Source organism: Astatotilapia calliptera, chromosome 18 (genome assembly GCF_964374335.1).
Source record: "Astatotilapia calliptera chromosome 18, fAstCal68.1, whole genome shotgun sequence".
NCBI classification, from domain to species: domain Eukaryota; kingdom Metazoa; phylum Chordata; class Actinopteri; order Cichliformes; family Cichlidae; genus Astatotilapia; species Astatotilapia calliptera.
This window is the reverse complement of record NC_137439.1, coordinates 30,311,434-30,339,186: the sequence shown is the minus strand read 5'-3', so window position 1 is coordinate 30,339,186 and position 27,753 is coordinate 30,311,434. Positions and strand designations below refer to the sequence as shown.

The window sequence follows — 27,753 nt, the reverse complement described above, 5'->3', positions numbered from 1 at the left end:
TTGTGACACATGCGCCAAGGCTACAAACCTTGTCAAACATAAACAAAAGTAAATCATTACACAGAATGTGATGAGTTTATGATGAGGAGTTTATGATGTGGAGCTCCTACTCTCCTTTGCCTTTATCAGTTCCTCGTTAGCTTCTCTTGTTGCTTATGGGATTTCTACTATTCCTGTTGTTGGATTTTTCTTGTAAAGAGGAGTGAGACAGGTGTCGCTCATGGAGTTCTTTGGTGCTGCATGCAGGCACTATCCTGGTACAGAGGGTGAAAATGCCAAGCTGTTAGCGACATGTAGCACTGTTGCTAAACTTTGGAAAGTTACTTGGTTTTTGTGTTGATGTTTAAAGGTCAGGAATTCCCTGCATCCTTAAAACTATGTTATCCCATTTGTTTAAATTTACATACGTAAATATGTTTATAAAATAAGTAATGAAATAAATACATGCTACGTTAAATAGTATGTATGTATGAGTTTAGCTTTAAGTAATGTGTGTGTCCCCGAGATCACCTGACAGCAATTCAGTTGGCCTGATTTAGTCAGGTAAGGTTGTACAGCAGAGCATTTGAAGTAGATTAACATAGGCTAGGAATCATTAAAATATATAGTGTACTTGCAGTACTATCTATAAAATGTTTCGCAGCTGTATTATTATTTTTAATCAGTCACATTTGTTTTGAGTGATGGTTAATAGAATATTAAAAATAAAATGTAGGTATTGACTTTTAAGGGTTTCTTTTTTATTTCTTGCATGATAATTCTTCATAATTAAGCAATTACAACAAGTAGTCTGATGTCTTGTATTCATTATGAAAGTATAATCTGAAATACACAGCTTTTAATTTAGATTTTCCAAACACGTTTTTGTACCACGTATCGCCGACACCAGCCTGAGTTTTACTTGGTTTTAGATCGGAATGGAAATCAGGGGTATCGCACGTCGCTATCAAACAGTTCCTCCACATGAATGAATTTGTTCTACAAGGTGCAGGAAAGGTAGGGCAGGGCTGGTTGTATCATGAGATTTGATTGGGCAACATGAGTGGGTCAGCCCACTGGGTATGGCAGATTACCAGTGCAGCTGTGAAGACATGTGTAGCACACGTGAACAAAGCAGAAGAAGTAGAAGTGCTTCTTGAGTCACTCATTTGCTTCTTGTTTGTAGTTCAACTGCTCCTTTCATTTTATGCCAGGTTCTTCTGTTATGGAGAAACCAAAAATTCTCTTTTTCTTTTTCCCATCCAACCAGCCACACTGTAAAACCTGACCAGTTAAGTTAACTCAAATGATTTGGGGAAACCGATTGCACCAATTGATTCAAGTTTTATAACTTAAACAGTTTTGGGTTATTTAAGTACTTTATTAGAGTCCCGAGAACCCAAAGCAAATATGATAATGTAACTCAAATGCATTATGTTTATTTACTCATTGTTTTTAGTATGTTTTAACTTAAACCATTAAATTTGTTGTACTAAGATGCTGTATTTATTCAAACTTATTTAAAGTGTTACATGCTCATATTCAAATTAAGTTAAATTAACTTAAATAGTTGTATTTAAACAACTTAATCCATTTGGGGAAACCGATTGCACCAAATGGTTCAAGTACTATTAACACAAAACCAAGCTATCGTTCTTTCCAATCAGTTTTTATTAACTTTAACTGCAGAGAAAATACAGAATGAATACAACCATACTTTGAGTCATAACCTATGACTGCTAAAGCCATTATCAAACAAACAAATAATTAGGCATTTTAAAACTTGCGCTTTTAGGGAATTTTGAATGGTTTTTTTAGCATTTTGAAAATCAATTAAATATACAAAACACAAATTTAGGTGTACATCATATAAAAAACAATAGTCTAGAGGCAATTAGAGCCATAACAATCACAATTTTAAGTAACATTTAGTATAATAATGAAATCAGATGCACTACAGCAATGCAACTATAGAAAACAGCTGAACTAACAAAAAATATTCTCAAAAGTATTTGTGGCTTCTCAACAGTTTTGCCCAGACCTCGAATCAAGTAAACTGGCACTCATCACACAATTAAAAAAATAAAGCTTGAAAGTATACTGTACACATTGACTAATTATCAGTTATCTTCCAAAAGATTTCCATGTAACTAAAAGGTGTTTTTAGAAATAAGCTTAAGATTACACACTATGTAAAGATTTTTTTCAATCACAAACAAAACGTCAAATATGGATTGTCTCCTTATTCTTAGCTTTCTCCACATTGCTTTTTAGAAAGCTAATTACCCTGAACAAATAAAACTATTGAAGCCATTCACAGATAACTGAAAAAGCATGACTATACTGACAGTGAAAAACAAACATCATCTACACAAGCTCATTTTTTAGTGTCTGCAATTTTGGTTTTAGTTGCTTTCTCTCATCGTCTAGCTTCAGCAACACTACTTGAATGAACTCAAAAAAGCCAGTACACTTCTCAGGATAGCTCAGATGCAGAGCATAGATTAGCCCAAACAAACACACCAGAGCATCAGTCCATGAGTGATGAGTCATAACAACCTGATCTTCAAGTACTATGAACACTTGGTGTGGTGAGAAAGGAACTCCTCCAGGCACCTCCTCTTCATCGACATCAGCAACCAGAGCAATTGTGGCTTCATAGAACTCAATTTCCTCCTATAATACACAGTGCACAATTATTCATCTGTAATACCTCTGTTAAAAGTATAAATACAAATGGTCAAGCACCTTTCTTCAGTTTTTCAAATTCTATATATCATAACATGTTTTAAATTGACAGTGAAGGTTCATTTTTCATTCATCCAGTCAAATCAAGGATGAAAGAAGTTTATAAGTCATTCAACTTCATGTCTTCAACTTTCAACCCAAGTCCAGATGACTTATAAACTCCTTTCAACCTTTTTTAAATTCAAATGTGCAAATTATTGTAATACCCAAGTACCTTGCATGTTTTGAAAATCTCTGAAGAATCCTCCTTGAGGTACATTGGTAGGCCGGCCAGAGCTGCTGTTCTAGTTGCATAGATGTCGTTTTTGTCCTAAAAACAAAATAAATAAATAAATAAAATAAAGATATATATATATATATATAAACATAACAATGGCAACTGCCAAGCAAGCAGAATAATAATTAGTATTTTTAAATACCTGTTTTCCATATGCCAACAAAAGCTGCTCCATCCTTTCACCGACCCGTCCAGTTTTCCTCTTTTTGTAAAGTCCAATCAGCTGAGGAGCATAATCATCCAGTGCAGCATAAAACACATGTGGCAGATTCTGATTGGTGATCCGATGAAATTCAAAGTAGAGCTGAGGAGAATTCCAAAAATATTATAAGCAAAACACAGCATACTATATGAACAGCAAATGTTATATACGTAGTTGTACTTACCTGTGTCTCATGAAAGAGTGCTGGCCATCTGTCCTTGAGCTCTGATACAGGAGGAGAAGTGGTGACAATCTCTTCACGCCGGAGGGCAAAAGTGCGGATCATATGCTGATGAATGAGAGGGATGTCTCTTTCTGCTGAGGTCTTCTTGAACTCCTCTACCATCTCAAGTCTTCTGGTTTCCAGAGACTCCCTTGTTTCTCCAAAAGGATAAGAAGGAAGGAAGTTGACCTCACCTCTCCTAGGTCTTTTAATATTGGCCCTTGGTGAAGCTCCATCTGGGTTTGTTCTGCTGCGCTTTCCAGCATTCACAGCAACATCCATGATGCCAGCTTTAGCCAACTTCTTTCTTTGGTTTCCCATTTTATATCTCAGGCTATTCTTCCACCCTTCCCACCCAGTGTCAGAATTCCTCTCTTTCAGACAGGGGTGTTTTCTAACTAAAGCTTCTGCAGCCTTGCCAATTTGTGTTGTACTAGGGTATGCTTTTAGTTTGTAGATTTCTTCCCCCATTGTCTCAAGTATGTTGTGTTTTTGATCTCGTGTCAGCGTAATTACTTTCCCATTTTTATCAAATGCTGCATTACCCTCTCTTAATACATGTTCCACTTCATAAGAAAATGGCGGAACAATAAAAACTTCTGGCCATCTACTAATACGTTCTGGTGAATCTATGGTATCAGTGCTATCAGTCTGAAGGATTGTGTCATCAGTGCTCGTTGAAATCTGGTCCAGCTCAACTAACCTGACAACTTTAACAGATGCTATAGCTGGCAGGTCTTCTATTTTAACCAAATTACACAAGGCATTATCAAAATCTGGGTCATGAAACTGAAGCCGAAAGTCAAAAGTAAAATTTAGCCTACATTTGATCTCATCTATGAGGGCTTGCACACTGTTTGGACGAGATGGCAAAATAAGTTTTTCAGCATTATCCTTATCAAGGATGACCCTTAGCTTCAATATTCCTGTTGCCTCCATCTGAATTTGTTATTTCTGTAACAGACAGGTTTCACATATTATAGTGGCATTTTAATGCATGTTTGTGTTTACAGTTATTTACAAAATATTAATTGTGCAAAAATATAAAAACATTTATGTGAATACAAAAAAACTGAATAGATGAATTACCTTTGCATTTGTTCAGAAATTGGTGGAATCAGCTGATGTCTCAGTTCTGTTTCTTTAGTCAGACACTGGAATGAAATGGTTTGTTGTTAGAATGAGTTCATTTGCTATCTTGTAAGCAACATGCGGCATGTGGTCAGACAGTTGGCACAGAGATTTTACACTGTGACGGAGACCCCTCTGTTGATTCTCTGCTACTTCATATGAACGCAAGTGCTCAACGTAATAAGTGTCATAGTCTTTCAAGAGAAAATAAATGTTGTTTCTGATGAGCAGTACATTAAGAATCTCTTTGAACTCTGGCAATGCAGCATAAGCACCTGTGCATACAAACATGCCAATTGCAAAGTTTGTGCCATTAATTGTAACCTTTTTTGTTGCATATATTGTGTCACTGTCAGCAATACCTGAAATAAATAATTGTGTATCTGCAGGTAATGATGAAATGTACAAAGACTCCATTTTGGATGTTTGCACAGGTGGTTTGAAAAACGTTGATGAGGACAAATAAAATGCCATCATGCTTTGATGTCTCTCTGCCAAAGTTTTTAGTATATTTTTGTAGTTGTGAGTGTCATGAACTATTTTTTTGAAAACCTTATGCTTTCCCTCAAATCTCATTGTCCAAAGATGAACTAAGGGACCAAAGCACTTTATTAAGTGTGGGTAATGCTCGATGTAATGATGCTTTGGCCTGAATCGAACATTAGGAAACACTTCCTGAAAGAGTTGTCTGTGATCTAATATTTTACAGGCCATGTACTGAATGGTCTCGTCACTAAAAGTATGAGACATGGCAAGCTGAACTACGTCCTTTAAATCCATTAGCACTTCCCAAAAAGTGTCTCTTTCTGGAACTTTGGAGCCAATGAGAAGAGGCAACAGTCTAAGAAGGGCATGATTTTCATGCCCGTTCCCACCAATGGTCCCTCGCCTGGCAAAATTTGAGGGTATTGGATGAGGGCGATCAACTTTGTCAGAATGTTGGTAGGGAAAGCGCAGAATTGCTCTGTTTAAGTCTTCTAAGGTAAAATATCTCTTAGAAATCAAACCTTTTAAACAATGTGCCAACTCCACAGGAACGACACCTTCAAACAGGTCGTGTAGGAGGTCAGGTGGGAAGCCTGTGACAGGATGGAAGAAAGAGAGATGGTCAGAAAGAACACAGGGGTTTTTAACACCATAGTTTTCCTCAATGTCATCATTCTGAAGCTCTTGCACAAGATTATCATGAGCATCTTTTGTTCTCATTACATAATTCCCTGTAACAGCATTTTCTGTTTGCATTTCTGTTTGGGTGGCATGACAAAACCTACAGAAATATGTAGACCTGAAACTCTCATTGAAACCAGCAAGTCCATGGGCAGCAAGGTTGTCTGCCACAACAGAGTAGACAGTGCCTTTAAGACATTCACCAAGAGTCTCAATGTAGACACCTACTTCTTCAAGAGTTTTCAGATCATTTAAGAGTGGTGACAACATTTCCTTAAACCCAAACTGGCGTACATCATTGGAATTGCACAGCAGAGCAAGCTGAGTGCAGTGTAGAGCAGAACGAGATTTAACTGGAAAGTTTGCCAGTGTCCAATAAACTGCAAATACTTTATGTATTTTCTTTGAGGTACCAAGTGGGTTTGCAATTTCAAAATCATCCACGTAAAGTATTATTGACAATTTCTGTCCCTCTTGTGACAGTAGAACATTTTCCTGGTAGTAGGATCCATCACAAAATGACATGAAATGTCCAGGAATCTGTGTGGGTGCTTGTTTAATTTCTTCAAGCACATCATTTTTTTTCAACAACAATTGCAAAGATGTGAGAATAGGCACATACATATAAGTGTGCTTTGACGATTCAATTAAATACTCCACAGGTTTGACATATGGAAAATTTGCTTCGTAATATGATTTCCTCCTCTTTGCTGTAGATAGTGGTCCTTCAGATGTGACACATTTATGTAAAACATTACTATCAGAAACTGCCTGACAAATCTCATCCACCAGTTTGTCCGTATATGTACAGTTGTGCTTTTTCAGTATATCTACAACTGATTTTCTAACCAGAGGTACTGATAACAAAAACAACTGATCAATATGCTCAATAATCTCCTGTGTTGCTCTCTGGGACACATGGAGAATGGTCTGCATTTTCAAGAAAAATCCAGCCAGATTGTATTGCAACTGCTCTTCTAAACCCTCAATTCCACTGATTTCACTGGTGGATGCCACTTGATTGTCATCTGATGACTCTATTGAATCAAGTTGCATGTCATCTTTTTGTTCTACATTTATAACACTTTGCACAATGCCTTCATTGTAACTTGTTGAATTTTGGTGGTCTCTGCATTTGTGGGCATTGAAGGTTGTGTATACATTGGTTTTAAAATTGCAGTTCTTGAAAGGACATGGAACAGTTTCTTTTCGTTTTAAATGCCCCCTCAGATGGATAAACATTTGGCTTTCAATAAATGGCTGCTTAAAATTACACACAGGGCAACAAAATCCATATTTATTCAAATCTAGATAAGAACCGTCTTTTCTTTGTGTGGGAGTGTGCATTCTTGACATGTGTATCTTTAATGAATTAAATGTACTAAATGTACACATGCATGTGTTGTAGAGACAGGGTAAGGGTGAAATTGTGGAGTACTGACCATGGTTGAGCCGATAATGCTTCAACAACATGACTTTTATGGCAGTAGAAAAACTACACAACTTGCAATTCCACATTTTGATGCCAAATCGTTTTAAAATCACCTTTACTGGCTGTCTTTAGTGCAGTGCTGGATGATCTCTCGCATGCTACTGCTCCTTCAATCGTCAGACTGTAATAACACAAAAGCCATGAGGACAGAATGCTAGCAGAACAGTTTTTACTTTTAGACTTTTACTTCACTTAAAAACAGTCAACCTGGATAACACAAGCTTTGAAAACAGTAACTACAGTTCATTTTCAATTCTGGTTGGTCAACTACACTAAATGTTATAAAATAATAAAGCAATTTTACATAAGTGAAGTACACAATAGGCTAACCCTTGGAAAGTACAGAGTCAGAAACGTTTAGGTTTGGTGCAGTGCAGCTTTGAAAAGGTAAATTATTTCACGACTAAAATGCCACTAACCATCATACTTTAAATTTGTGAAGGTGAACTTGTCCAGTAAACTCTTAAAATGAACACTAAATAAATCTTCTACTATTTTCACTGTGTCAAAAGTAGGCTACATTTGAACTTGATAAAGTTCAGAGTCAGAAAAGCCTAAACACTGATTTTACCAAAAGTTTTGTGCCATGCAGTTTGCAAAAATTAGACTACTTACCAACTATTTGATTGAAACAAGCCACCAACCGTTAATTTTTTAAATTGTGAAAGCAGACTCCATACAGCGCTAGGCGGGAATTGTGTGCTGGCAAGCTAAGTTACGAGCTACTACAACAAAGTATGATAAATTACAACAAAGTACAACTAAAACAAAGCAGTCTGATAAATGTACGTTTTGTATGCTAGAAGTAAGCATTAACAAAAAAACATAAAAATAACGTTTATCTTGTACTTTCCACTCTTGCAAAATTTCTCTTGACGAGACTTGTGTCTCATGGCCGACAAGTCCAGGCAAAACGCTGGGGGCGGGGCTGTGGATGATGACTAATACAAATGAATTAACACTACTTAAACAGTTTAAAGCAACAGTACTTAAAACATTACAAAAACATCATGTGTACTTATTACAATAAAGTTATTATAACATATGTATACTTTTGGGTCTACCTAACACACTTCATGAAAGTTACTTTAACTATTTTTCAGAACTGAGTAAGAACAACTTACTTCTTTTAGTAAGATGCACTGTTGGGTTTTACAGTGCATTAGTTTCCTTCTGCTTAGTCAATTCAGGGGTGAATTGGGCTAGAGGCTATCTTAGCAGTCGAAGGGCGGGAGCAAGCTCAACATCTGTATGCAAAAGATGAAATTAGGGAGTGTCTACGTCTATACTTGGTAAAAAAAGAAGTAAGTAAAAATCAGGTTGTACACGTGGCTTTTTAATTACGACTCTGATGTTTAATGCCACCACAACCAGTAATAGCAGTGATAGCAAAGGGGGTTTTTTTGTTTTGTTTTTCGCCTTTGCATTTGTGCAAATGCCTCCTCCAGTTTGTCACAAGTTAATCCTACCACGTGATTTTCACAAATGCACATCCTGGGACACAACAGCACAGAATACATGTCAGCTTGTTTGGTCTCGGTGTTTTTCAGGATCCATCCATCCATTCGCTTCCGCTTATCCTTTTCAGGGTCATGGGGGGTGCTGGAGCCTATCCCAGCTGTCAAAGGGCGAGAGGCGGGGTACACGCTGGACAGGTCGCCAGTCTGTCGCAGGGCTAACACACAGGGACAGACAACCATTCGCACTCACATTCACTCCTGCATTCACACCTGTGGGCAATTAAGATTTTTCAATTAAACTATCCCCACAAAGTGCATGTCTTTGGACTGTGGGCAGAAGCCGGAGTACCCGGAGAGAACCCACGCAAACACGGGGAGAACATGCATACTCCACACAGAAAGACCCCATCCTGATGGTGGAATTGAACTCTTGCTGTGCAGCAACAGTGTTAACCGCCGTGCCACCGTGCTCAGGATGTTATCCAAAAACTCGCTGTTGAGAGGCTGTCCATCCGTCTGTGTGTAGAGAATAAGATGAACGTGCTCCTTAGAGACAATATGTCACGATCCTTAACTAGTAAACTGTCTCTGGGCCTGAAAACTGAATATGTTTACTCTCTGCAGTATTTTTAGGGGCACAGTGCTAATTACTAACATCCACAATGCTTGGTGATGCTTGTTCATACTTGAATAACACGTTGCCAGCTTAGGTAGAAACACAACACTGTGTTGACAGTCTGCGTCACGGACATGCAAGTACATATTGCGACTTGTCTCCAAGAGCACTTGAAGGTGCAGATCACAAAAACAGAAAGAGAAACACAATATGGAGATGTTAACAAGCCATTTTCTCTCCACTTCTGGTTGCAGAGATGGAGGCCAATCAGAAAAAGGCAGAATGGCCAATCAGAAACAGTAGCCTTGGAAATAGCCAATTAGGCCTGTTTGTCTGTGAGGACAAAGGAAGCGATATTGCAGAGTGATTGCGCCAGCGCCGAGCTACACAAACACGCTCAAATGACACCTTGCTTGTTGCCTTCCAACCCTAATTTCACAGGAGTGCGAGATCTTGATTGCATCTGTGCTGGCGAGAGAGGACGTCTCATTATTACACCAAAACAATCGCCACCTCAGAGGCAAAAAACAGAGATTTTGTTTTCATTAGGGAGCTATTGAGTCACCGGCTCTCGAGTCAAGGCCATCAGACGCACACGCACTCACACACATGTACATGCACCGAGGGTGTAGTCTGGCAATTTTACTCAAAAGATTTGTACCTTACTCCAGTCCACTTAATGAAGCTGTAAATTTAGAGACGTGAGGGCCTTTACAGTGCTCCTTTGAGAGCTGCTACAATGATCCTGGGACTGAGCTGGTTAATTAACTGATTGTTTGCTTGGCTTGGAGCCACAGAGAAAATGGGTGGATGTGGAGCGAGACAAGGAGATGAAAAGAGGGTGCATGAGGGGAGAGGATGGAAAAGAATGGCTGTGAAAGGGAGAAGAGAGCACAGAAGTGGTCAGGGGGCAGTAAGAGAGAATCAAAGAATAGAACAGAAAACGGGGGGAGAGGATAGAAAAGCACAGGAAACAAGCTTCAAGGGCAGCATCTCATATTTCAACTAACATGTGGATGCTGAACAGATAAGCGCCTTGAGGCGACTTTTGTTGTGATTTGGCGCTATATAAATAAAATTGAATTGAATTGAATTGAATAACTGTCTTTTGTGCTTGCGATTGCTAATTGAAGGTACAGCTGAGGCTGAGAGAAACAACATTAATACAAATGTCTGTACCAAATTTCATGGCTGTGAATCATTTTACATTTCAATTTCATGGTGATGCTATGGGAAAAACTGGGGGATCACCAAAGTTAGGAGGGCTTACTACCAGACACCAAAAACACACGTCTGACCTCGGAAACATGTGATCCTCTTTGAAACGTTGCCTGTAGGCAAAGGTTGGGTGTTTCAAACAAGGACCTTTTCTAAAAAATTAAAAATAAATAAAATAATATTATTCATTCCAAAAAACAGACCTTCAGCGGGAGATGCTAGTATTACCTCCTTTATCAGAAGTAACTTCTTGGGTGTTTTGAGACTGAAATCTTTAAAGACGAGAACTTCTCTATAAATGAAAACTTTAAAATCATAAAAACTGGACACCCAGAAGTCCCATGTCCATGACCTGATGGTTCAGAGCTTTTATAGTGACCTAACCTTAGATGGTTCCAGTGTTATGGCGGTTTTATTGTTGTTTGCTGGCGAGCTGTTCTTTCCAGACAGCACTCTCTTTCTAATCGTGGATATATGCATGAAGTGTCACATAAACAGTTAAAAGACCTGCAGACCCTATGTCATCATTTCTTGGTTCTTCAAGACTTTTATTTTTTTACATGAACATGTTGTGCTCAATAGCTATCTGTAACAAACCCACGACAGACCTGACCACATCTCACCACTTTTGAGCATTGTTTCTTTATTACGGTTGCTTGTTTACATGCGGCTCAGGACCCAGTTTAGCTGGCGAGGAGTGATTGCAGATGTCACTCAGGTGCGTCCCCCTCCCCCCGGACGAACCTACCCCGTCAGAATCAAACCAGACCGTCGGCATCCCCAGCCCATGGCCCAGTGGTGGGGATGTGTTGGTTCTGGGGGTTGGCCACTTGTACCGCAGTGACGATGATGCTGGTCTGCAGGCCGCAGTGGCGTAGCAGTTGAGCCCATGATCCGAGGCTCCCAGGCGGCTTGGTAAGCGGCCCGCGGACAGGACCACACACCGGCCTCACTTCCACCTGAGGCTGGTGCGCTGTGTGGTCGGTCTGGTCCCACAGTTCTCCCCATTGGTGGCGTGCCTCCGCTGCCTGCTCCTTCTGCGTGGCCGCAAGCTCAGCCACCATTTGGGCCAGCGCCTTCCCTGGCTGGCCCGGTCCTGGGTCTGCCGTTTCCCCATACTGGGTTTTGGCACCAGTGTAACAAACCCACGACAGACCCAACCACAGCTCACTGCTTTTCAGCATACTTTCTTTATTACCGTTGCTTGTTTACAAGCGGCTGCAGCATTTCAGCCACCAGCACACACCACCAACAACAAAGCTCAACAACAAAACCGGTGTTCTGACAAAACGTCCTACTTTGTCAAAACATCCTACCGTAGCGTAAATTTATAGTCGTGTCTATCAATCCATGCGATCTTATCAGAATATACTACCTTACTTAGTGGATGCCATCATCATACATATCTATAGGTAGGATGTTCTGATGGCCAAATCACGCTATCAAAACATGCTTCCAACACACATTCATCTAATGTTAACACAGAATACAAGGAGAAATGGGATCCATTATGTAAGATGCAACGCACATACAGTAAATAAAATGACCAATGTCAAGGTTCTTACAAATTAAACAATGTTATCACTCAGTTAACAAGTATGTAGTGCAATATTACTTTCTTTAACATAACAACGGAGCGTGGTGTCCACTAACTTCAGGAGGACTAAAATTAATTGACAAGGTTTACGCTGTACGCCAGTTAACGGATGTTTATGAGTACTAAATCAAGACTTGAAATATGACTTTAATTGAGACACCAAATTGGAGTATCTTTGCACAAAAAAACAAAACGCATGTTAGCTTGAAAAGTTAACAAATTGACAACAGCTTAAGGAAAAAAGTATCAACTGTAATAAAGAAGTAAAACATATAATACTAACCTTTTTTCGCACGCACAAGATCGGGGTAGGATCAAATAATATGCGTGTACTATTCACACCGAAAACACACCGTTTTGAGTTGTGCGCATGCGCAGTAACAACATGTAGGACAGTTTTGTCAGAACGCCGGCAAGGCGTGATTGCAGATGCTGCTCAGCTGCGGCGCCGACCACGCCCTGCCACACTATCCTAAAAAAATATGCAGTTATTTGGAAACAATGGAATTCTTACAATGAAATGGGCCACTTGTGGAGAACCTTATATATACCACACCAGACTCAGAGGCATCCTTCATCATTTTTGATGGGTGAGCTCTTTAATCTTAGATTGATGGCACCGCACGCTTAGATAACAAAAAGAAAAGCAAACATGAGATGTCAGAGATTTAAATCTGATATACAGGACAAACTTGCCCCTGCCTTGGGAAGTCAATAATCATCATCTAATCACCCAATTACCTCCGCACAGGAGGTTATGTTTTTGGCAGCGTTTGTGTGCGTGCATGTCATTCTGTATGTGAATCGATCGCTCAAAAAGTTTTGAGTTAATTCTAATAAAACTTTGTAGGTTGTAGAGTGGGGTCAGATTGACAGGCCATTAAATTTTGCCTTACATCCTCCAAGGTCTTCAAGGTCAACGTTATCATTTATTGGGTGGAAATGGATAAATTCTGATAAAACGATGTACTTTGTCACAAACTATATTTACATCTGCACCATGAGCACATCACAGATTTAAGGTGTAATGTTAACAATCCATTCAAATTTGCTTCAAGGTCAGGGTTTAATGATTTATAGATCGAGAATTGACAAAAAGCCTGATTCATACAAGCATGATGTGTATTGCTAACATGTACCAAAAACCTATAAATAGAAAATAATTAAAGGTAGTCAAGACAAAGCGAATGAGTTGCCTAGTTAGACATACACCTACATACTGTTTGTATAATCAAAGTAAATATGTGTCATGCTACTCTAATCTGATTTTTACTGCACTACAAACTTCCTTAAGAATGTTTTAAACGAACAAAGAAAACAAAATCAGTATAAAGAAAATACAATACTGTTCCATCCATCCAGCCATTCATCCATTCTCCTCCACTTACCCTTATCAGGATCACAGGGCAATACAATTACCTTCAAAGTAAATACTGCCCACAGAGCGACCTGCATTTGCTTTACAAATCTTGTTTACCTTGATTCTAGTTCAGTGAATTTAAAGAGGTGGGATACATGTAGGAGAGTGTTGTTTGAGTACATCATCTTCTTTTTGTAGGCCCTCTTTCAATGCTTCAGTGCTTCTCTGACTGTGCTACTGAAAAGTTGTACTTGTTACTTGTTAAATTAAAACTCAGCATCACTGTACATGAAATAATTCATCTTCTGGGAACCAAGAATTTCACAGTGATCCAATACTTATTCAAATTGTTGAGATATTTCAGTCCAGACCAGTATGACTGATCACCATGTGTATTGATAAAGTCAGCCCAGGCCATGTGTGCAGAAGATAGATGAGTGTTTACTGCACCCTGGCTTTGAGCCACCACTGGTTGCAATATAAACATTGCAGCTGAGAGGCATGGCACTTAGTCAGACTTCAGTTTTTCTTTGTCTGAGATAAAAGTTTAAATTATCCCCTTCCTCCAGTTTCTAAGAGAAATGACAGCAAGTAGGTATTTTTCTTAGAAACACTTATATGAGAGCAATTTCAATGCAAGCACTTGCAATTTACAGAAACATCTACTACCTGTAGCTGAGAAAAGTTCAGATCTTTTTTAGTGTTTTTGTCAGTCAGCTGTCAAACTGTCACTGTTCTGCTTAAACTCCCATCTCTGTCAATCTGGCAAATGCTCTTTTCTTATAGAAAACTAACAAACTAATAGATGTGTTTAAAGGTCACGCCGCTGCTATCCCCTGCAAAGTCTGAAGCCACAGTTGTGTCTTTATCGTACCCTGATTCTTTGTCATCAACTCTTGTAGTTTGAAAAAAAAAAGCATGAGTTTAAACTTATATAATCTAGAAGTCACATCGTATCCCCAGAGTAGAAAACATAGACAGAAACACAGGTTCAAGTTGGCACGATCACCATAGTTTATTAATTAACACAAATATTGTTCCGAGGTCTCCATTGTAACTGTTAAAGATGAGAGTTAGATCTTCTTGCTGATTCTCTTCAGCACTACAGAGCCGGCTTTGGAGGTCTGCAGAAAGACAGGAAATGACTTCAATTAGCTTTTGCAGTGCTTCTTTACATCTGGTTTTATGCTGTAAAAAATTTTTTTGAAGTGTCAGACAAATGAAAAAATACCACTGTAACAGTAACTTTATACTTGTCCGCTTCTGACCAACCCTGACACCTGAAAACTGCAGACTTTAGCAAATTAAGTAATTATAAATTAAGCAATTGTGTCAGTCAGCTGAAACAGTCTTCATTTTGAATTTTCCACTGTGTTTGGCTTCCTTTTAACTGGATACATTTTTGCTGTTTTTCTCAAAATGAAAGTGTGAAGTGTTGAAAATTTCTGAAAAGCAGACTATAAAATGGAAACCAAAAAGAGATAACCTGCAAAGAGAGAAGTGTCTCGTATAAATTCTCAGGATTAAAAGGTTAAATATGGGAATGAATTGGTTGTTAAAGTGCATTCAGTAGCAATACTCTGTGTTTCAGAGAGTTTTTTTCTTATTAGCTGTTCCTGGTCTCCAGCTGCAGAAGTATAACTTTGATGACTCTAATGATCCCTGCGGGGAGTTGAGTGTAATAACTGCTGTCACTGCCCAACGTTCGCACCTCTAAAAGCCTAAGTGAGTGTGTTTACCTCGATGAGTTTGCCACCACTGATCTCAGAGGTGTGGTGGTAGTTGGGGAAGGTCACACTTAGCTTGCCTCCTTCCATTTGTACTGTAGCCTGTAAACAAAATTGTGATATAACCAGTTAGGAGAGTAGCATTCATAGCTTTATGCTTCTGCTAGCTATAGCTAAAGTGAAGCTTTGGATCATTTCCTCCCAACCTTGAATTTCTTTCCTCCAATGGTCTCCATGTCGGCCTCCTTTCCGATAGTGAACTTGTTGGTGACCTTGGCATTGGCAGGATATAAGAGGGTCCAGGTGAAATCTTTGCCATCCTGGGTGACCTCTGTGATCAACTTGTAGTCACGGCCCCTCTCGATGACATCATCTGGAATGCCTATAGTGGGACGGGAAGAGGATGCAAGGTCAAAAAAGGCCAAAGATGTGCAGAAAACAATGGAGTTCAGAAGCAGAGGAAGTGGAAAATTTGAGCCTGCGTTCTCACCTAGCACCTTGCAGAAGGCGTCGTATCCCTCCTGGGTCTCGGTTTCCCATCTTCCAGCGAATGCCATTTTGGTAATGTTGAGGGTAGAGGAGTGAGATCAGAGATGCTGAGGCAAGCTGAGGAAAGAGCAAGGTACTGAGACCAAGAATATTCCCCGTTTATATACTTTAGATCTCTTGCCACCTCCTTCATTTGCATGTGATGACACAAGAGAGCAATTACAACTGAATAGGATGAGTTCAACAGGCTACGAGGGAGAGGCCAATAAAAAGCATAAACAGGTGTTCATGGAGTTCACAGGCAGGGAGTAAAACGCTGACTGCTCTCTGGGTGAGCTGCAAGCTCACCTCTAGGTCAGTGAACTCACCTGCAATGGCTTTACGGACATACCCTCCACTTTTACTGCTGCTGATTCGAAAAGTAAATAAAAAGACAATAAAGGCTCCATTTCAAGATACGATCCATCTTTTTCAGAGTACACTGTTATGTCCAAAATGGAAACTGTCTGGGGTGTAATCAGGTCATCATTTACCTATAAAAAGGCTATAATCATTGTCTGGCACCGGGAAGGCTCGAGATGATCTAATGTAATTGGAGCCATTTCACTATTTTAAAGGTGTCATTTTTACAGAGTCATCGCATTAGTATAAAGTCTGAAGACATTAAGACAGAATTTTACACACAATCAATTATAACATCGTGCATGTAAATTCAAATGTTTTATACTGTAATCCTTTCATCTAGCAGATGAGCTCCTTTACCAAATGTAAAATGTATCAGCACATTTCCTCAGTTCCTTTCTTTGTAATTCAGACCCAAACCCAGGGCTACCAAAGTACAGACAAAACACGCAATAAACACAGTTAATGATGTAGTTATTAACCTGTTCTTGTGAATAAAACCTAGTCACCAAGTATAGCATCTTGACTTAAAGGTAAGATTTGAATCATCTTGTGTTAATAAGGAAGCTGTACAGTATGGAAGCTAATTTCCATGTAGTTATCAAATACTTTTGTGTAAATAAGTGCATTTAATTTGTTTTTATTTTTTTGATGAATTATTGATAAATATGTGATGCATCTTTGCTTTTTGGATAAGAAAAACAAAAAGAAAAACATATTTAGTCATAAAAATGTCATCTCGTTGTCAGTGTAGGATGTGACTTAATCTCATTATAGGAGATATGTTGATTTATTAGTGGAATATTACTCCATATAGATGACTGAAAGGCTTCTGACAGATGTGTGACAGCAAAACAGATGAAAGCAGTAAACCAGTGACAAAAAACACTTCCTGAATCTTTCTTAAAGAAAAAAAAGTACATAGCCACAGTGCTAACACAATTACAGTAAAGTGTTGCTTATGCTGTTGGTGGCTGAAAATTGTCCATTATGGTGACTATATGACTGAAGCACACTGGGCTTTCAGTTCTGACAAACTGAATAGGTAAAAGCTTTTGACGCTGCACTTTGATCTCACACAATGCAGCCATTTCCACAGATCGCTGATAGCGTTTTTTAAACCATGAAAAGTCAACTTGGCCTTGGAGCTCTTTATAGATACATAAAACATCATATTGGCCAACATCCTATAAAAGACACCCACTATCTCTTTCTTTTATTTCACTGTCACTCTCTGCCCTTTCTCACACACACACACACACACACACACACACACACACACACACACACACACACACACACACACACACACACACACACACACACACACACACAAATCAGTGTGCAAAAGCAGATCAAATCCAGATAAAAAAAAAGGGAAAACACACACGTGTCGATATTTGTCATGAGAATTTAACCTGCTGAATCTTTATCATTACAAATGCATATTTATAAGTGAATAGTCATCATAAATGTATAACATCATTACACACTTTAAACACACTGAAGAGGAGGCATGATCGAGAGCTTGCTTTGACTTATAAGTGTGACATTAGAAAGAAAAAAAATATGAGTTCAGGAAACGGAGAAAGTGGCAGTTCAGTCCCTCCCTGCCCGATTGCACTAATCTGCACCCTAAGCACTGCACAATGGGACTGCACTCCATGGTCTTTGATAGGCGTTTTAATAGCCTACAATACACTTGAATTCGGGGTTTTAGTATCAGTGTGGAAGATTTTACAATATAGAATATATGGCTTGGTCATAAGCTGAACATGTACCACCATGTAACACTGTGTAAGTGCTGGTGTGGATCCAGTTCTACCCTGGTGCTTTCTGAGAACCAGCTCAAGTCTTTAAGAACCAACTATTAAGAAATATGTCTGTGTAGGTTCTCAGTCATCAAGGTCATGGTAGTCTATGGAGCTTGGAAAGAAAGCAACTGGACTTCTTTAGTAAGTTTCACCTCTCGCCGAAGAGGCTTCTTCAGTTCTAAAACCAAACGGTGAAGAGTCCCGGGGACTCTACCAATTGCTGGGACTCTCCACCATTTAGTTTTAGAACTGAAGAAGCCTCTTGGATGAGAGGTGAAACGTCTTCATGAAACTGTCGCTCTTTAGACAACTATTAAGAAACAAAGAAAATCACGATGAGTTTCTCTACTTTAGCCCCTCTAATAGCCACTAGCAAGAATGGTTCCAACTTTGGTAAAGTAGTTTTTTTGGTGGCGCACTGGTGATGGAAATGTGTGTAAATAGTTCCAGATTGAGAACCAGCAGCACGTTGGTGGAAAAGGACTAGAAATCTGTGAGAAGTTGTTAAGTTCTCTGATTTTGGATAACTGCTATCAGATCAAAGTCTCTGGATTTTCTTTGGATTTAAATTCACACACAAAAATTCAAATAAAGAAATAAACCATCACGATGTTCACATTATTATACTGAATACATTACATGGTGTAGCATTATATATAGCCATTTATTATCTGCAGACGCCGTGCTAGACACATAAATCTTAAATATATTTTTGAGTCATCGCAGTGATTCAGTGTGGCGAGCAGTGAGAAACTGCAATGTCAGGTACTAATTTTTCCTGCCACTAAAATCTGATGTTATGCAGAACATGCCAGACAAAACAAAGATTTCAGCCGGTTTCTGCCCGTCTGTCTCGAGGTCAAACTTATTCTCAATTCACAGTGAATAGTGAGCAAAGTGCACTTGTCTCTCGAGTTTATTGTCAGTGTTGCAATTGTGTTGGTTACATTTTAATAGTTGGCTGTAATTTCAACTTTTGCCTAAACTTTTTTTTCCACTCTCCTCCCTAATTCCCCCAAGTGCGATTCCAACTAGATAATAAGTAACTAGGATTACTGGCCATTACGTTATTATGTCCAATCACATGTCGATGAAGTCATGCTTTACTTTTTCCCTCTCCTCTTGTCTTATGAAAGGCATCTTTCGATATACACAAGAAAGGGGCACATATAAAGGCGACTTAAAGGAAATGATGAATACTAAATGCAAGAAGAGAAAAAAACAAGGATATGAACAAACGAACAAGTAGTTAATGAAGAACAAGAAGGGGGAGAGGAGGAAAGGAAGAAAAGATTCTAAAGAAAGATACATATAGATAGATTCCTTTTATCTACAGCTCTAAAGAGGGGATTTGCGATGGAGGAATTAAAGGAGGGGAGGCCTTGATATGCAAATGAAGCCCCTGCTAATCAAAGCAATAAGATTAGCCTTCCAAATTGAGATGAAGAAAGGCTCCATTATCTGGGCCGAGTGTCATGTTTAATAACGCGGAACGGCATGGTAATTCACTAGTGATGCAACTGGAGCCTATGTGCGTGAGTGTGTGCGTTTATGTGTAATGCGAGTAAAGTGGCGGTCTGCAATTGTTCGATGTGAAAATAGGAAAAATAGACAAAGATGGTTATATAGATATATATGCATATATATATATATATAGAGAGAGAGAGAATTAAACTTTTGAAAGACAATTCATGAACTTGTCTGCATGTCATCCAGTGTGAGATGAATAGGAAGAGTAAATGCGGCAGGCATGAGAGGAGAAAGTGTGTGAGTGCGTGCGTGTGCTTGGCTTTGATGCTAAAGTTTTGTGCTATGTTGTACAGGGAAATGAAAACTCTGTGAAAAATGCTTCTGTAGAGGAACACTGGTGTATGCTCACACATTATCAGATAACACTGAGCCACGTGGTTTGATCAGGTACACATTTACTCAAAGAAGGAGTGCAACGCTTTACCCAGAATCCCATCCCAACGTACACACTGCCAAAATAATGTCTGCTTTCTCAAACCACAGTGTGACTATAGCATAAGGTTTGCTCACTGCTGCAGCAGGAGGAATATTTGGTTATAAAATGCACATAAACAAAAATGTGAGATGTGTTTTGCAGTTACCAACCAGCAGTCTCTAACTAGTAGAGCATGTGGAAGCTTACAAGCTCTCCCAGGAGTTGGTGAAAATCAAAACAGCCCAATTGGAGAGGGAATATTGAGTTGATAGATGTGCAAATAGGATGCTGTTTGTATGATATCACATGGTAACATGTCAATATGGTATTTACACAATAAACAAGAAGCGCTGTGAGAGTGCAAAACTCCACCAATGCAGCTCACTCTCTGGGCAGTACTTGGACTGAAACCCATTTTATTATACATGAAATAATCTTGAATATTTTTTTAAATGTGTACATGGTGTAGTACATGTGGAGCATTGATTTCATCTTTTAGTTCAATTCGTCCAAATGTTTAGTGATTATAACTCGTGTTCAGGTTATCGAGGAACATTTCACACGTGTTCAAATTGTTATTTATTTAAATGGTTATAACCTGGCACTGTACTGCACTCTACAGCCCTACAAAGTTTTATCAGAATTTATGCAAAACTTTTTGAGATGTCGTGTCGTGTCGTGCAAAAACATGACCGAAGCCAAAAATGTAATGTCATTATGGTCTTATATGTCAATAAAAGGGTGCTAATCCACATGCACCTTGCAGACATTTCTTTCTTATTTTGGGATGTAAACAATCCTGCTCAGTGTTATCATCAAACCCGGTATCACTAAGGGTGTAGAGACAGAAAATAAAACAAACACATTTGCTTACGTTGGAATTTACAAAAACTGAGGGGAAAATGCAAAACAGTTGAATTGTGAATTTATGTCTGTTTTACAGTGTTTGTTTTTGTAATCAAATTTACATAAGTGATATTTATCTCTTCAGTATCAAAAATTAACAAAATGAATGGCTTCAGCCTAAACCCACACAAAGGGGATCATCTCGTCGACTGTACAGTTTTAAAAAGGCAACCCTTTAAAAATGAAAGCTGAATGGATCAGTGAAAACTTCTGTTTGGAAATGCAAAAGCATAATAGTGGGGTTCCACTAAATTAGAAGAATTTCACCTAGCTTTAAAACATAGCCTAATAACCTGCTCCAGCCGAGGCAGAGGGCTGGCCTCAGTGAGCTTGGTTCTGTTGGAGGATTCTTCCTGTTAAAGGAACTGTTTTACTTCTTTCTATCATCCAGTCAAAATCTTTACATTACAATATAAACTAAAACTGGGGTGAATCACATACTGTTCAGTGGTTTGATCACTGCATGCTAAAATCATATATATATAATAGGGGTGCAACGATATTCGTATCGATATTGAACCGTTCGATACAGTGCTTTCGGTTCGGTACGCATATGTATCGAACAATACAAAATTTGTAATTTATTTTATCAACTTTCCTTCTGACGATGCTGTCTGTGTTGAGCGCTCAGTGAATCTGCGTTCGACTACTCTGCCTAGGCTCGACAGTGCAGCCTAGGCGGAGTAGTCGAATGCAGATTCACTGAGCGCTCAACACAGACAGCATCGTCAGAAGGAAGAGCGCAGGGCAAGCTAGCGAGACAGAAGTTAAGCTCTCCTTGTAACATGGACCTCCCCCACCCTCATTCAGATCTGGCGTTTGGAATTATTTTGGTTTTCATGTGACGTATGACCCTGAAGGTAAGCGAGTCATGGACTAAAGTAAAACAGTATGTTGGATGTGCCATGCAATGCTCAATTACATGGGTGGGAACTAGTGTGTTAGCGCAGTTAGCTCGTTAACGTGTTGGCCGTCTAGCCCCATGCACGGGGCGATCGGCGGTAGCTCGTTAACGGAGATTTGCCGTGTTGTGGCTTTAAGGTCATTTCAACGAGATTAACCTGAAAGCACTAGTGGGAACACAACGAATATGACTGCACATTTACGCAGACATCATCCTAGTGCAAAGACAAGTGGAAGCAGAAAAAAAAAACAAGCAAGCATGCTACTAACTTTAGCCGAGTCATTTAGACAGCTGTTAGCACATGATTCTCCTTATATGTTTAATATGCTGCTGAGAATATAGCCCAGAAGAAGCGGATAGTATAGCTTTTATTTTGGAAAGAGACATTTCTCTGTAATGAACTCTCTTTTCCAAAGATGAGTGATTCCTCAATCAGATACAGGGCTCGCAATATCGCTAGCCCGACGTCCTGGGGCTAGTGATTTTTTCCAGTCGGGGTACCAAAATCTATCTCTTCCCTGCCCGTCGGGCTATTGTAGGAAGGAAAATATATGTCAATGCTTTTGCCTTTTGCATTCTTTCAGAAATGTAGCTGGGTAATTATGTCATTGGCATCGGTGAGCCACTGTCAATATGTGACATATTGAAGTCGCGTTTGAATTTGCGCTTGTTTTTTTGCTTTCACTTTGCAATCGTGCGAACTGTGTATAGAGAGCGACAGTACTGATCTGTGAGTGATGATAATTTGCGCACCAATTCCTCTGACATCGTCTTATTAATCGTTAGCTTACTATGCAAACATGACAAGTGAAATCTCCCGCAGCTTAAACATGTGAGAGGTTGATCGCGCAGAGAATCGCTGAGCTTATGTGAGTGCGTGTGTAAAAGCAGCAGGATATATATTTGACTACGATGACCTGGATGACTGAGAACCTTCACAGACAGATATATATTTTAGTTCTGCTGAGCCAAATAAGACAGGTCAGGGTGAAGAAGTGACAGCCAAAGAAAAGCTTACCACAAAACGGAGAAGTTATGACAAATTAGACTATAAGGCAAAAAGAAAGTGCAGCTTTATGGTTTCATGGACAAAATAATTTCTGTGGCTGCAATATGACGAGCTAAATAACCAGGGCTGCACATAAGTGGTCCGCAGGTGCGCATTCGCTGTCAAAATAAAAAACACGCACAAGGGTTAGGGTTAAATTTAAAAACTGTACTTTTGAGTTAAAATATATATTTATAATTTTAATAAATGACAAATTAAAAGGGCATGAACATTTTTTTTGTATCGAAAAAATATCGAACCGTGACACCAAAGTATCGAACCGAACCGAACCGTGAATTTTGTGTATCGTTGCAATCCTAATATATAACTATATGTAATATAGAGGGGTAAAAAGGTACAATATTTCCATTTGAAATGCATTTGTGTAGTAGTTTATATTCTAGTGTAGCACTAAATATACTTATATGTTTTCCACCTTCTACTGCTTTATATAACAGAACAGCATCTCACAAGGACACAGGGTAGATTTAGTAAGTCAATAAAGTTTTTTTATCCTCAGGAAAACAAGTGAAGCAAACAGAAGGGAGTGAGGAACAAGCAGAAACAGCTTCTCTGAAGCAAACGTGTTTGTGAGAAGCAGGACTAGCAATATCACTGGTGCGCAAGAGAGACTACCAATTGTTTATGGTAATTATACCAGTCTATCACCACTAATTTGAGCATGACCACTGATGGTTGAAAATGCTGCACATGGCACCTTTAACTCTGAAAAGCCTGAGAGGGAGAGCTGCCTCAGTAACTCAGGCAATGAGCCAATATAACCATTAAACACCAGGACAGAAATAGGCCACAGTAGCCGCCAACACTTAGCATTCTGTTGTTGTTATCTTTGCTGTTTCTCAATCCTTCCTGACAGCCTTACCATCCTTTGGGGAAGGAAACAGCAGTCACTGGTGATTATGGAGAGCCCACCACCCCCACCTCCACCCCTCACCCAGGGAGCCAAATTATGCCTGCATTAATATTTCATATTACACAAGAGAAACCACATGTGTACTCAGCCCTTTGTCTTTATGTCAAATGAAATGTGCTCGGCAATCATCAGAGGGCGAACCGACGTGGAGGGAGGAGGGGTGAGAGCAGGAGAGGAAGAGGAGGAGAAAAGGAGGAGATGAGGGAGAAGGAGGAGGACAAGAAGTGAGGCAAGTCAGGCAAGAAGCGGAGAGCCGAGGGAAAAGATGAGGCGAGACCAGGTGAGATGAGCAAAGGGATGGGGAAGGGAGGATATGTGGATGCCAACAAAGATGAGGCAGGAAGAGGAGCAAGAAGACATGAAAGTGGTGGAGAGTCTGGAGATAAGGGATTAGGAGAATAGATGAAAGTACAGGAGAGGAAGGAAAAAGTAAAGGGAAAGAGGAGAAGGGAGGAGAAGAAAGGGGGTAAGGGAAATACCTTTGTGCTTTAAATAATGCAGAGAGGTGAAGAAGTAAGCCAGGCTTTGCCAATGGACAAAGAGCCTAATTTGACATTGTGTCTCCATAGTAGAAGGAATGCCTTTGAAATACAATGTCAAGCATGCACAGAAACGAGTATTAAAAATATTAATTTGGAAGTTTACAACAGTAACTCCCCCCTCATTTGCTTCATAATAGTTTTATCCAGCAAATACCTTTCAAATGTTCAAATTTCCCAATTAGATTCTTGCAAATCTCACACAATACCACGTGATGAGGGTTGATATGGATCCAAGAAGCTAGTTTTACAATGGAAGTGTGGTTGCACGCGGGCCATTTTTCAGTACAAACCAAAAATTTCATTTTAAAATCTAATTTTGAGTAAAAACAATATTTTCATCCTAACGGTTTGATTCAGTTATTGCCATAATTACTGAAACCCTTTACACACCATTGCTGTGACAAATGCAGCAATGATGTAGCTCATTGGCTTTTGTGTCTTGCAGAATTAATGAATTATGGCTTAATGAATCATCTAACTCAAGTTTAATGCGAGAGGCCTCAGAGATGTGAACTCTTCTTTGGTTGGTGACAAACCACAGTTTGTTTTATAGTCAGTATGGTTTGTGTAAGTATGGTTTGTGTGTTGCAACTGTGTGTGACACCTGTTTCCACCTCCCCTTTTTTGAATGTGGATAGATGTGATTAAAGAATCATATCACAAGTTTGGAAGAGTAATTGGACTGGTGATTGATTCAAGGCTTTCTTCTAAAATGTCTTGCACTTCATAGTTTTCAGTGTCATATGTACTAAATTTAACTTGTTTGACCTCCAACATTTACTGAAAAAGTACAAAGAAAAAAATAAAATATGAAATGCTTCAAATACCTAATATCAAACCTCAGGCGTAAATGTAAATGTAATTTGTGCTTAAGGTGGTACACACCCTAACCTTGGCTATTGTGTTGCCCATCTTAAAATAATCAACTATGAATGAAACAGAGTAAACAGTGAAGGTGCTCAAATCAGTTTGAATTTGCAATCAAACTGCAGAGCTGAATCCCTTATCCATGATTAATGTGAGTTCACATCACCTGTCATTCATTTCACCATTATGCCTTCTGTTTGTTCTCTCCAGTTTTGAAATTGGGAAACAGCATGTAACGAGTAGACACACACACACTCAGGCATAATATTATAAACACCAGCTAATATTGTGTTGGTCCCCTTTTTGCTGCCATAACAGCCCTGACCCATCCAGGCATGGACTCCACTAGATTCCTGAAGCTGTGCTGTGTATCTGCACCAAGATGTTAGCAACAGATCCTTTAAATCCTGTAAGTTGTGAGGCGGGGCCTCCGTGAATCAGACTTGTTTGTCTGGAAATCCCACGGATGCTTGATTGAACTGAGATTTGTGTGAATCTGGAGGCCAATTCAACACCTCTAACTCACTGTTGCACTCCTCAAACCCTTCCTGAAACATTTTTGCTTTGTGGCAGGGCTGGAAGAGACCACAGACATCAGGGAATACCATTTCCATGAAAGGATCTATATGATACTCAAATGCTTTGGTAGGTGGTACATGTCGATGCAACATCCACATGAATGGCAGGACTCAAAGTTTTGCATTCGGTTTGCATTCTTCCTATAGTGCATCAGGATGCACACACCTGGCCATCCATGCAATCCAAAAGAAAACATGATTCTGACCAGGCCACCATCTTCCTTTTCCCTGTGGTTTAGTTCTGATGCTCACTTGCCCGTTGTTGGCGCTTTCTGCAGTGGACAGAGGTTCAGCATGGGCACCCTAGCTGGTCTGCAGCTATTCAGCCCCATACACAACAAAGTGTGATGCACTGTGTGTTTTGAGACTTTTTTTTATCAGAACCAGCATTCATTTATTCCACAACTTAAGCTTCAATATCTCATCTGTTGGATCGGACCACTCAGAGCAGTCTTCACTCCCCATGTGCATCAGTGATCCTCGGCCATCCATGACCTTGTCTCTGGTTCACCACTGTTCCTTCCTTGCACTGCTTTTGATAAATCCTGATCACTGCAGACCTGGTGCACCCCACAAGAGCTGCATTTTGGAGATGTTTTGACCCAGCCGCCTAGTTGTGTGTATATGTGTGTGTATTGCCTCATCTTAAATGTTAAAGGACTTGTATATGCATTGATTTTATAGACCAGAACTATAATACATGTATATAAAAGTCAAGATGCCCCATCCACTTGCTGTTCAAACCTTTTGTTTTTGAGGGGCAGCCAATGTGAAAGACAAAAATATGGATGGACATTAAAGCAGCTCATGTTCAACTGTGGATGAAATGAGCAGTTTCAATAAGGCCCAGTATACAAAGGAGGGTTCTTTTTGGCAGTTAGGCTTAGATAACCTGCCCAAAAGTAATGGACACACAACACAAGAGTTTACCTCCCTAAACATATAAAAAAACAGGAGAAAGTGGTTACAGAAGGAAGCGGCAACTCATCTCTACTTACTCATTCTAAATACAGATCAAAATTCAGCTAATACAAGCACTTATGTGGCTGTTTGGTTGAAAGGGAAGCAAATGATCCTCAGCAGGTATATAAGGAGCCATCTTGGCTCCTTATATAGGCTGTAGTCCTTGAGCTGGAGCCAGTCATGTGTACGCTGTAGTCTTTCCATCCAGGCGGCCACCTGCACAGTGCAATTAGCATGCTTTCTCCCCACAATACAGACGTCTTCATGGCAGGAAACACATAATGAAACAAACACGACTGTAGTCGTAACGCCACAAGTGGGGTTTCTCTTGTTGTTAAAAAAGATGTGTACACACACACAAGCTGTCCATCCAGCGCCTTTTAAAAGACAGGGTTTATTCTAGAGGTTCAAAATTTGGAGGAAAAACAGCTTCTTTTCTCAAAAATCTACTTTTTAAGATTTTCACGGTTGCTCATTACATGCACACTCTTAACACAGGGCTATTAGCTGGTTGGTTGGCTGATTAAGGCTATCTTGCTTGTAGCTGAGTGTGTTCCCATCAAGCTGAGATTGCTACAGCCTCTTGTTAACCCTCGTTGTATGAAACTACCCAGTGGCCCACCTTCAAGCACACTTACCAGCCTCCTCTTCCCAAACCACTCTTGCTACCAACAATTATGTCAGCATGTGTGTGCGTGCACAACAGTGTATTTGTGTGTCTGTGACTGTGTGTGTCTTAGTCCCTCTCACTAGCTAGGAAGTTAGCAGCAGCCACTCTGAGAGCGCTTCAATATCCTCTCACTGTAACCTGATTATTAATTACAGTCTGCCTCTAGCTGACCGCGGCCCAAACACTGTCTGGCACAGTTACCAAGGAGACAAAGTCATTCACAAACAAGATTCAGCAAAAACACATTTGAGTGCATTCACGGCAATGCGGTTTCACAGTCCTCCTGTCTATTCGCGTCTTTCTGAACGGTGGCGGTTAAAGTATTTTAATTAAGAGCCATGCCGATCAAAAGTTATGCAATCAGGCCATATATAAGTGAAAAGTGTTAACGACCAGTTGACACCTCTTATTTTAGTTTGGCATAATCTCAGAAGTGCCATAACTCCTGAAACACTCAAGATGAAACCCATCATCTGCTCGCAAAACTGCAAGTT

At 39.6% G+C, this 27,753-nt stretch overlaps 2 protein-coding genes across 3 annotated transcripts; both read right to left on the bottom strand.

The window, feature by feature from the left end:
• Positions 1–1,640: 1,640 nt before the first annotated feature.
• Positions 1,641–8,379, bottom strand: LOC113025984 (uncharacterized). Of its 2 annotated transcripts, XM_080292925.1 has the most exons (8): positions 7,835–8,379; positions 7,273–7,340; positions 5,568–5,639; positions 4,519–4,583; positions 3,391–4,383; positions 3,147–3,308; positions 2,942–3,037; positions 1,641–2,655 (listed from the first exon to the last, which is right to left on the bottom strand). In XM_080292925.1, the coding sequence occupies exons 5-8, from the start codon at positions 4,366–4,368 to the stop codon at positions 2,347–2,349; spliced, it is 1,545 nt and encodes a 514-aa protein (XP_080149051.1). In that variant the 5' UTR covers positions 4,369–4,383; positions 4,519–4,583; positions 5,568–5,639; positions 7,273–7,340; positions 7,835–8,379; the 3' UTR covers positions 1,641–2,346. The 2 variants fall into 2 exon arrangements, with proteins under 2 accessions (XP_080149051.1, XP_080149050.1); XM_080292924.1 differs by having other exon boundaries at positions 7,273–8,379.
• A 6,081-nt stretch (positions 8,380–14,460) lies between these two features.
• Positions 14,461–16,038, bottom strand: LOC113011162 (gastrotropin). Its single transcript, XM_026150568.2, has 4 exons — positions 15,688–16,038; positions 15,404–15,579; positions 15,210–15,299; positions 14,461–14,594 (listed from the first exon to the last, which is right to left on the bottom strand). Exons 1-4 carry the CDS (start codon positions 15,752–15,754, stop codon positions 14,544–14,546), a joined length of 384 nt encoding a protein of 127 aa, XP_026006353.1. The 5' UTR covers positions 15,755–16,038; the 3' UTR covers positions 14,461–14,543.
• Positions 16,039–27,753: the final 11,715 nt, after the last annotated feature.

Excerpts from the sequence above, each read along its gene's own strand:
- LOC113025984 (XM_080292924.1), bottom strand. The coding sequence starts at position 4,368 with ATGGAGGCAACAGGAATATTGAAGCTAAGGGTCATCCTTGATAAGGAT. Across the intron at positions 3,309-3,390 it reads CACTCTTTCATGAGACACAG|CTCTACTTTGAATTTCATCG; the intron begins GTAAGTACAACT and ends AATTCTCCTCAG. Across the intron at positions 2,656-2,941 it reads AGATTTTCAAAACATGCAAG|GAGGAAATTGAGTTCTATGA; the intron begins GTACTTGGGTAT and ends TGTGTATTATAG.
- LOC113011162 (XM_026150568.2), bottom strand. The coding sequence starts at position 15,754 with ATGGCATTCGCTGGAAGATGGGAAACCGAGACCCAGGAGGGATACGAC. Across the intron at positions 15,300-15,403 it reads TTGGAGGAAAGAAATTCAAG|GCTACAGTACAAATGGAAGG; the intron begins GTTGGGAGGAAA and ends TTTTGTTTACAG. Across the intron at positions 14,595-15,209 it reads GTGGTGGCAAACTCATCGAG|ACCTCCAAAGCCGGCTCTGT; the intron begins GTAAACACACTC and ends GTCTTTCTGCAG.